The sequence below is a fragment of the Corvus brachyrhynchos genome, unplaced genomic scaffold (genome assembly GCF_000691975.1).
Source record: "Corvus brachyrhynchos isolate BGI_N302 unplaced genomic scaffold, ASM69197v1 scaffold236, whole genome shotgun sequence".
Taxonomy (NCBI): Eukaryota; Metazoa; Chordata; class Aves; order Passeriformes; family Corvidae; genus Corvus; species Corvus brachyrhynchos.
In genome coordinates this window covers 1154859-1165450 of record NW_008238660.1, presented here as the reverse complement: position 1 = coordinate 1165450, position 10592 = coordinate 1154859, and the positions used below count along the sequence as shown (strand labels likewise).

General features: G+C 46.8%; 1 protein-coding gene across 4 annotated transcripts in view; it reads left to right on the top strand.

The window, feature by feature from the left end:
* The window catches only part of MYH10 (myosin, heavy chain 10, non-muscle), an 89718-nt gene that overhangs the window by 72223 nt on the left and 6903 nt on the right, over positions 1 to 10592 (top strand). For all 4 annotated transcript variants that reach the window (XM_017737707.1, XM_017737705.1, XM_017737706.1 and 1 more), the window contains 10 exons: positions 2046 to 2217; positions 3000 to 3212; positions 3306 to 3450; positions 4548 to 4754; positions 5748 to 5852; positions 6881 to 7033; positions 7358 to 7606; positions 8158 to 8370; positions 9076 to 9288; positions 10500 to 10548. In XM_017737707.1, the coding sequence (XP_017593196.1) occupies positions 2046 to 2217; positions 3000 to 3212; positions 3306 to 3450; positions 4548 to 4754; positions 5748 to 5852; positions 6881 to 7033; positions 7358 to 7606; positions 8158 to 8370; positions 9076 to 9288; positions 10500 to 10548 (1719 nt within the window). The remainder of the gene's footprint in view (positions 1 to 2045; positions 2218 to 2999; positions 3213 to 3305; positions 3451 to 4547; positions 4755 to 5747; positions 5853 to 6880; positions 7034 to 7357; positions 7607 to 8157; positions 8371 to 9075; positions 9289 to 10499; positions 10549 to 10592) is intronic.

The window sequence follows — 10592 nt, the reverse complement described above, 5'->3', positions numbered from 1 at the left end:
TTACAGACACCCTCAGAAATTCCTGTGGTTGCCTGTATCCAGCAGCACCAGGGGAAAGCATCCTGGCTCCTGGGAAGTTGCTCCCACTCTTCTCTTACACCAGAGCAATGCATTCCTGTAGGAATGGCAGCAGGCACTCTTCAGGCTTCCGGGATTGTTTTTTAACAAGCAAATCTCAATTATTTTGCTTTTCTTAATGTTTTATCTGCCTTATATTTATAGACATACTTTATTTTACAGTGCTTTATTTTTAATGAGCAGCCTGGTCTGGTGGGAGGTGTCCCTGCCCAAGGCAGGGGGTTGGAATGAGATGAGCTTTAAGGTCCCTTCCAACCCAAACCATTCTCAAATGGTTCCATTTATTTCTGATTGTTCTGCCAGTGTTGTCACTAGCTGAACCTGCCCCATATGCAACCTCTCTTGGTTTTATGTTGGTTTTTTTTAATTACTGTAGATACTGTGCAACATTAATGAGCTGCCAAGTCAAAGTTGCAAAAGAATAAGACAAAGTTGCTCTCTGTGCCCTAATTTGGGAATAGTTCTTGCACTTGGCGTGTTGTAGCCTGTCTTGCTACATACTTAAAGGCTGATGTGCTTCTGGAAGAATATCAAAGTTTTACCTTATCTGTATAGGAAGGTGTTGAACTAACAGGGGTAGCAGTGATTGATGAACCTTGTCTTTAACAGTTGCATTCAGAGACCTTAAGATGGGTCTAAGTAAGCTTTACTCACTGGAAAATAATGCTGGAGCAGCTCTGTGCTTAAATCAGGACTAGGAACTTGACAGATGTGTTTGGTTACAGAGCCATTCCGAGACTGATGACCTTAGAAGTGGAAATTAAAGCTTATATTTAAGGCATGCAATTTCTGGGCTAGGAAAGCAGAGTAAAATGATATTTGCTCTTGGAGATGATTCAAGAAGCCATTAAGGTCTCTCTGCTAGAGTCTTGGCACTGCTAGGCACTGATATTTGGGGAAAAAAAATTAATTCAGTTTGCTGTGAACTTTCTCAGTTACAAAACTGGGTCTTGTGACACTGCTCTAACTGTCACTCACCAGGAACTTAATGTAAAAACAGAGGGAAGAGTACAGTTCTTTGGGAATGTGAAACTGTTGAGAGAAAAGCTGTGTTGCTTTGAGTTGTCTGGAAAATCCCAGATAGCCCAGGGTGGCTCTGAGGTGATTCTTGACCATGGCTCCCTTTCCATGTTGAAGATCCTGGTCCAGGAGGAGGCTTAGGAAGGGTGAGAGGGAAATCTCTGCACTGAGGGCCCACAAAGTATTGAACAAGGGTAATAACTCCTGTTATCACATGGAATCCTAAATATATGCCAGTGCCTTTAGAATTGTTCTGCTCAGCAAAACCTTCTGTGGCTGAGCTCTGTTCCACCCCTGCTCAGCAGTGGATGTGGGCAGCACAGCCAGGGTCTGTCTGACTGTGCCACCAGAGTCAAGGACATGTTTGATTGCTGTGGCAGTGCAATGGGATGGTTGTCCCAAAGAATTCCTTAGGGCAGGAGTATCCTGGCTACACAGGTCAGTCACTGGGAGGAAGCTCTCAGGGTTGCAGAGTTTTGCTCAGTATTGGTGGGATGTGATTAAACAGCACAGATACTTGCAAAAATGGTTTGTTCAAGTTCTCTTTAAGCTGTGCTGTTTTCCAGTAGACCTTTTTGAGTCTGGCCTAGCCCTTCCAAAGCCAGGCAAGCCAGCATTTGTTCCAGTCCATAGTTTATCTTCTTTTTGAGTGTTGATTTCTGGGATTGTCTGGCCTAACAGCTCAAGCTGGTCTGTTAGATCCCACTCCTTATTTTCCACCAAGATGTTTCTGTTGCCTCATCTCAAACAATTCACAGTTGTCACAGACTTTCCCCTGACTTTCTGACTAAATCATGCAGTTCTCCTTTGCTATTTCATTTTTCTTCAGACTGGAGAAAGAATTGAGGCAGCATAAATTAAACTTCCCACCCTTCCTGCCACCCCAAACCCCCTGAGGGTGACAAGAGAAACAATTCCACATGAATTCAATTCTTTGCTTCCTTTAGAACGCCTAAAAAAGGAGGAGAAGACCCGTCAAGAGTTAGAAAAAGCTAAAAGAAAACTGGATGGGGAGACAACAGACCTGCAGGACCAAATAGCTGAGCTGCAAGCCCAGATTGAGGAGCTGAAGATCCAGCTGGCCAAGAAAGAGGAGGAGCTGCAGGCTGCCCTGGCCAGGTCAGTGTGGGACAAACCTGCTCCCCCAAACTGAATCTCACCTGGCTGCAATCAGAGCTGGGAACGCTGGAATAGCAGAGCTCTGGAGCAGCTCTGGACCCCTGTGCTGTGCACAGACATGGCAAATTTAAAGGAATTCAGTGATCCCTCAGCATCCTTGCAAACCTGCAAAAAGAAGTTTCACGTGGTGTCATAGCGTTTGGGCTCTGGAAGCTTTTTTAATCTCCCAAAATTCAGCCTCAGGAGGGAAGAATGTGTATTTCTCAGTGGGTTTTAACAAAGTGCTGGGCAGGACAGACTTTATCTGGGTCTGTGTGATACTCCTGCAGTCCCATGTTATGCTGAAATCATCTGTATTTTTTAAGTATAATTTTGCAGGAAGAGGAAATTCTACAGATGGAACATTTCTGGGCACTGTTGAGATCTACAAAATCAGAATACTTGACTGTAAACTAAAGCTTGATCATTCTGATAGTGAGCCTTGGTGGGGTCTTGAGAGTAACTGTGGGCTTTTATCTGTAGTATCTGTTATCTATCCCTGGCAGTGTCCAAGGCCAGGCTGGATGGGGCTTGGAGTAACCTGGGATAGTGGAAGATGTCCCTGCCCATGGCACAGGGTGGCAATTTGATGATGTTTAAGGTCCCTTCCAACCCAACCATTCTATAATTTTTTAGGTTTATTTTATTCTAGTGGAAAAGTTAAGATATTTTTGTAGGTAATTGAGGCAGATAGTTATGAGAGGAGGTGAAATCCCATTAACTGTGGTGCCTGTGTTTGACAGAGGGGATGAAGAAGCAGTTCAGAAGAACAATGCACTGAAGGTGATCAGGGAGCTGCAGGCTCAGATTGCAGAGCTCCAGGAGGACCTGGAGTCTGAGAAGGCGTCACGGAACAAGGCAGAAAAGCAGAAAAGGGATTTGAGTGAAGAGTTGGAGGCTTTAAAAACTGAACTGGAAGATACTTTGGATACCACTGCAGCCCAGCAAGAGCTGAGGTAGGATCATGGTCTGTGTAAGAAAGCACCATTGAAATTAATCTTTGATTTACAAAGGCTGAAATGTTGATTTTTTGATGACCCTTCCTCCAGGACAAAGCGAGAGCAGGAGGTGGCTGAACTGAAGAAAGCAATTGAAGAGGAGACAAAAAACCATGAAGCCCAGATCCAGGAGATCAGGCAGAGGCATGCTACTGCCCTGGAGGAGCTCTCTGAACAGCTTGAACAGGCCAAAAGGGTGAGGAGAAAATGAACTTTCTGCTTCAGGAGTTTTTATAAGTACCATAGGTGGCCTGGTTCCTTCCATGGCAGCTGAGCTAAGGTTTTCCATGGTCACAGAGCTAAGCTGTCCTCTAAAAGTGCATCACAATTGCAGCTGAGATTTATCCTGCTGGTCTGACGATACTGCAGCTATTCAGCAGCACATCTGAGGTGTGTGCTCTGGCCACCAGCACCAGAGCAGGCAGCAGGAGGCACAGGTGCATCATGTGGCTCCTGTTCTTGTTCTGAAGGAGGATTATTCCAACACTGCCAAAAGAAGAAGTCTCTAGGTCTTGAAATTAGAGTTGGGGTCATGACAAATGTGTGTGTAGACTACTCATATCCTGTAGGGATGTTTTTATGTAGGGAATACTTCACAAGATTTCTTAGTATTTTTAATTAAGTGAGAAATATAGTTAGACTGTTTTTTACTGGCTTTATTCCCCTAAAAATCTTCTGCATGTCTTGTGCTCCTTGTTCAATAAATATTCTCAATAAGAGCATGAAAAGATGGAAAAATACCCTGCAATCTGAAACAAAGCTCCTGTGACAAGACGGTGTCAGCCCTGGTGATACAGCAAGAATGACACTGAAACATCCCTTATGCCAATTACTGCTTTTTAAAAAGGCTTTTGACAAATGTCACTGCAGTGCTGAGAATTGCTTTGTTCTGCACTTCCAGGCTGCTCTGCCTACTCAAATCAGGGCAGCTTTGGTTCATACCTTCCCTTTTATTTCTGTGAGATGAGCCATGCTGTTCTGTTAATGGGCACATTCCTTCCTCCTTGCAGTGCTACCAAAACAGTCATTTCCAGTGCTGCCATCCCAGATCCTGCCTGTCCTGGTCCTCACTGTTACCTGTGCTGGCTGGGAGAGGAGCCCCCTGAATTCACTCAGTCTTCACCTGACACACACACAACGTCACTCAGCAGCACTTCCAACACTCCCTGCTCACGTCTTGCTGAGCACTTGGCTTCAGTCTGAACATGGAAACCTGATCTGCAGAACCACTTGGAGCAGGAAATATTCACCTTTTAACAAAGTGTTGAATTTCTTCCCCTTTGTCTTTCCTAGTTCAAGGCAAACCTTGAAAAGAACAAGCAAGGCTTAGAGTCTGACAACAAGGAGCTGGCGTGCGAGGTGAAGGTGCTGCAACAGGTCAAGGCAGAGTCTGAGCACAAGAGGAAGAAACTCGATGCTCAGGTGCAGGAGCTGACTGCAAAGGTGTCAGAAGGGGAGAGGCTGAGGGTGGAGCTGGCGGAGAAGGCAAACAAGCTGCAGGTAAGGCTCTGGAAGTCCTAAAATCCTGGAAAACAGGCAAGGAACTCAAAGTTGTAACCAAGTGCAGAAACGGCCTGTGGAGGATGTGGGAGGTGACCTCAGTGAAGGGCTCTCACGGACTTGGGAGGCCCTAAAGTGGTGATGTGCTTCAGATGGAGAAACTGGACAGCTGTGACATCAATCCTGAATGTTCTGGGCTGTGCAAGAGTTACAGTGGCTTTGAAGGATGTGGCTTCCATCCTGGAGAGCAAATCCTACAGGGAGCTCTGCACAGTCCAGCTGGAATACAGGATTTTGGCTTGGCTGTGGAATTGAGTAGATTGAGCTGAGCTTTTCCATAGGTGTGAGCAAAAATTCATGGTGGCCACAGGTTTGCTTTTGTGCTCAAAGCTGGGAGCCTGGCAGGGAGGGATTGCAAGCACAGGCCCATTTTTCTGGGAAATGGAGCAAACAGGCAAAATGCAGCCATGGCTGACCTCTGAAGCACAGCCATGAGGACTTCAGGTAGATCCAGCTGAAGCACTTCAAAAAGGGAACGGCCCAGTTCTCTGTGGAGGAAGCTTTCAGGCTGTCCTCACTGTATATAAAAGTAGTGTAGCCCAAAATAATACACTGGCACCTGGCAGTAACCTCTTCTCTTGCAGTGATGCTTTAAACCCAGCTGCCACCCTGATAATCCCTGAATTAATGCTTCCATGAAATATATGGTCCTAGAATTAAAATAGCATTAAAGTGTGAATGCAGGGATCAGAACAAAGTGCTGTGCTAAGTATCAGAGCTTAATAGCATAACTCTTGCTTTGTTACTGCACTTCAGGACTGACATTCAGCTTCAGTTCTGTAGCCACACCTCAGTATTTTTAGCTGGTCTCTCTCTGTTGGGCTCTGTTGCTGCCTTGCCATACCTGGAATTTGTTGAGGTTTTGTGTTGTGCAGTTCCAGCTCCCAATGGGGTTTGGGCTGTGCTGTTACCTTTGGGCTGCTTGCTTTGCAGAATGAGCTGGATAATGTCTCCAGTCTCCTGGAGGAGGCAGAGAAGAAAGGCATCAAGTTTGCCAAGGATGCAGCCAGTTTGGAATCTCAGCTTCAGGATACACAGGTGTGTGTGCAGCAAAGCTGAGCTTGGCACTGGAGCTTTGCTTCTCAGGGAAATGCTGACTGCTAACAGAAAATACATTTTCATTCATGCTTTGGGAAGTCCCCTGGGTAGAAGCTGAATTTCCTGTTGAGTCCAGTGGATTGGGATGGACTGGGTTGGATTGGGATGGCTCAGCTACATGTGGAACCAAGTTTTCGTTATCTGAGCTTCACTACCTGATAGCTGGTAGTTCTCTTTTATATCTTTGTGGGAGATAAGAATCAAATAAAAAACCCCTTTCCAGGTAGAATTTAATGTCAATATCCGTGGGGTATATGAGGAACAAAACCCTGTCTTCTACTGACAGCTTCAAATTCTTACAGCTGAAGTTCAAACTGTCAGGCTTTGGTTCTTAATTAAGAAAATGCAGCTTTCTGCAGATACTCATGACTTCAATGCATTTTGTCTTCCCTGTATAAAAGTTCTAATGGTGACCACTTAACTGCAGAACTCCTTGAATAATGTTAATCACAACTGGAGGGGTTTGTAGGGAGCAGGATGGGGGCGAGGGGATGGGATGGGGGTTACATTACACCTTTCATTGCTTTGTTAGGACAGAAGTTTCCACCTTTAAAGTGACCTTTATCTTTAGGCAATGCAGAAAAACCTGGAAGCATTGTGCCATTGCAGGATTTGCTGCCCCATGTTCTTCCCAGGTGGTTTAAAATAGGTGCTCTGTGCTTGTCTGAAGAAAGGAAAATGTATTTTGAAGGTGACTTCTGTGCTAGTCCCTTGAAAGGTGGAAAAGCATCACCCATTAACTTCTAGAACAGACTCTGGCATGAATTCCCTGATCAGAAGTAAGCTTTATGAAGGTTTAAAAGTGCCCAAAATGAATGGTCAGTGGCTTTTTGAAAACCCAAATAACAGATGTCTTCATAAAGCATGTCCTTGTCCCAAAATCTGAGACAAAAATAAACCTGAAACTCCACAGGTGGAGTTGTGGGGGTTTCAGAGCACACTCAGCTCTGCCCATGCCTGTGTTCCAGGAGCTGCTCCAGGAGGAAACCCGCCAGAAGCTCAACCTCAGCAGCAGGATAAGGCAGCTGGAAGAGGAGAAAAACAACCTGCAAGAGCAGCAGGAGGAGGAAGAGGAGGCCAGGAAGAACCTGGAGAAGCAGATGCTGGCCTTGCAGGCCCAGGTAAGCTGCTGTGAGTGGAGGCTTGTGTGAGGTGTCCCAAACCGGTGTCCCAGAGCTTTGGGGAACACATCAGGGAACCTCCACAGGTGCTGGAGCAGATTGTGGAATGAAGTTTCCTGTGGCCTTTCTCCATTGCAGTGATGATGTGTGCAGTGATCTGTGATGGGCAGGGCTTTGCCCTGCTTAGCACCCTGGAAACTCCCAGTTTTTGTGTTCCCTGAGCTTGCAGCAACATCTCTTCCTGCTTTTGCACTTTGCCCCTGGGTGCCTTTCCTCCCTCTCGTGATGCACTGAGGGACTTCACTTGTTTTTATTGAATTTCAGTTGGCTGAGGCCAAGAAGAAGGTAGATGATGACTTGGGAACCATTGAAGGCCTGGAGGAGACTAAGAAGAAGCTGTTGAAGGACATGGAGTCCCTAAGCCAGCGCCTGGAGGAGAAGGCTCTGGCTTATGACAAACTGGAAAAGACCAAGAACCGCTTGCAGCAGGAGCTGGATGACCTGATGGTGGATCTGGATCACCAGCGCCAGATTGTCTCCAACTTGGAGAAAAAGCAGAAGAAGTTTGATCAGGTACTCCAGTCTCCTGTCATCTTCCTGGCTTTTTAGGATTTTTAAGCAGCATCTTGTTTTTAGTGTTGCTGCAGAAATGAGCCTTGTATAAAGAAGGGTCTGACAGGAGTGCTGTGGTTATTGATAATCCTGTGAGCAGCTGGCCTTTGTTAAGAGGAACTTGCCACTCCCAATTTTGTGAGCCAAATGCCATCTCTGAGGCTTGTTAGATCAAGTAATCAGCTCTTCATATACAAAAAGAGACTTATGCTGAAACGAAAACTTAAGAGTTTTATTGTAATCCCTCAAGGTAGACTAAAAAAACGATCTGAAGAGTGAAAGATGGAAATCATATGAAACTTGAGTCTTGATGAGTAGCTTGCTTTCCTCCTCTCCTCCCAGAGGAGCTGTAGCTGTTCTCTTACTGGTACTTTGATCACGACTGATGGACCAGACAGCTCCTGAAGGCCAGTTAAACTTAGAGCATGAACCACTTCCTGAATAAAACACCTGAGGCAGGAAGGACCTGATTGTGGAGCTTAAGAGATAGATTAATTGTTTCTTCTGTTCAGATGCTGGCAGAAGAAAAGAACATTTCTGCCAGATATGCAGAGGAGCGAGATCGTGCTGAGGCAGAGGCGAGGGAGAAGGAAACCAAAGCCCTGTCCCTGGCTCGGGCCCTGGAGGAGGCCCTGGAAGCCAAGGAGGAATTTGAAAGGCAGAACAAGCAGCTGCGTGCAGATATGGAAGATTTGATGAGCTCCAAAGATGATGTGGGCAAAAATGTAAGTATGGTTCCACACTGGGACTAAGAGGGAAAGCTCCCTGGTGGGAGAAGGGTCTGTGACACAAGAACAGAACTTCCTGAAGCTGACCCAAAATGCTGGAGGAATTAATGCCCAGAATAAGGGGCTGGTCCTTGTTAACACGAGGCCTCTTCAAAAGCTGTGTTCTCCCCCTCTGCATGGAGGATTCCAAATGTCAGTTTTATACTTTTGGATCACTGGAGGTGGGACTGTGGTCAGGCAGAACTGGTTATGTGTTGCTGCTCTGATAGATGGGGACAGCCACTTCCTCATTTTTGTGTTGCTGGGTGTATTTTTGTGTGTAAATGAGGGATAATGAGGATTTCTGTTACCTTTGGTCAAGCTGGGTTGCAGGACGTGGTTGAAGCGAAGGCAGAGCAGAACTGTGACCCTTCAGTGTCCTCCCTCCTGCACCCAGCTGAGGCAGCAGCAAAGGCCCCCTGTCACAGCCCCACATGATTATCCAAGAAGCAGATCTGCCCTTCTGCCAGGCCTGGGTGAGGGGTGTGGGTCTGCACTGACCCTGTGGGGCCTCTGCTTCAGCCCCCCACTGCTGCTCTGCCTGTTCTGATTCATTGTCCAGCTCAGAGGGCCACAAAATGCAGTCCCTGACCTGTCCTGCTGCTCGAAGCTGCTGGTGTGAGGTCCCTGAAGGACAGGCTGTGATCAGGGTTTGTGCCTTAGGTCCACGAGCTGGAGAAGTCCAAGAGAACCCTGGAGCAGCAGGTGGAGGAGATGAGGACTCAGCTGGAGGAGCTGGAAGATGAACTGCAGGCCACAGAAGATGCCAAACTCCGTCTGGAGGTGAACATGCAGGCTATGAAAGCCCAGTTTGACAGAGATCTGCAAGCCAGAGATGAACAGAATGAGGAGAAGAAGAGGATGCTGGTGAAACAAGTATGTCTGGTTTACTCTGTGTTGTAGTCAGAAGGGGGGGAGGGTCTTTTGCCCAGAATTCTGGGCCTCTGTGCTACCAGAAGAATAAAACTTTGCTTAAAGATTCCATCCTATGGAAATCCCAAACCATAGAATTTTTACAAACCATACAATAGTTCTGGCTGAGGACTGGCCACTGCCACCAGGCAGTGCCAGGCAGCTGCTCGTGGCATCCAAAACCACTCACGAGGTTTGGCTGTTGCTGCCTGGGTGTATTCCCAGGACAGGGATATCTCAGTTGCATTTTCAAGCCCATCCTGTTTGATATCCAGGAACAAATCCATGGATGCCGAGATAGACTCGAAAATTAACTGAACAGATTCCCAAATGAAAATCATGGCAGAGCTTCCAGGTTCACTGGACTTGAGAGTTCTGGGAACACAGAGATCAGAAGAGCCTCAAGAAATGCCTTTAGAGTTCCATGTTTGTAAGAGAAGATGGTTCTAAATTAACATTAAGTGTTGAGGAATAAGCCAGCCAGTATTTCAAGATTTATCACAGGAAAACAAAATCTGAGAATCACCAGTGTAGAGATATCTTAGGAATAAACCTGGCCTGGAGGGTTTGGAAGGTCACTGCAGTACACAGTTGCTATTATCTCAACTGGACAAGAGCTCCTGACCTTGCACTGGGAGGGAGATTTGCTTCCAAACAAAACATTCTTTCCTGTTGGTAACGTGTGGCATTTCTGGCTCAGTTTATTTTTGCATAGGTTTGGCTCAGTCCATGTGGCCTGGCTGTTCACAAACTCCTGTTTTGTTTTGGGAAAAGAAGTTGTTGGTGTATAAATGCCAGTAACAGGCATTCAAAGGGAATGGTTTCATTGTTTCCTTGACACAACGAGGTGATTCTAGTTCTTATTTTCCATCAGAGTTAGTGACATCTGCCCTGGAGCCATCCCCTGTGGTGGATGGGAGTGGTGGGCAGGAGGCTGAAATGGAGATGCTCCAGATGCTGAGTTCTTTCCTCGGGTTTCCCTTTTGCTCAGTGCAGAGGTCTCTGCTTCCATTTGGGATTTGGCCTTGCCATCCACAGTGCCTTCCCCCTAGCTGCCATTCCGTGGCCTTTTCCCATGGAGAGGTGTCCCTGTGCTCTGGGCAGGCCTTTTGGGGTCCCTGCCCTGCTGAGGGCTGTGTGGCCCTGCAGGGGCTGATCCTGCCCGTGGTCCCCAGGTGCGGGAGCTGGAGGCCGAGCTGGAGGACGAGCGCAAGCAGCGGGCGCTGGCCGTGGCAGCCCAGAAGAAAATGGAGATGGGCCTGAAGGGC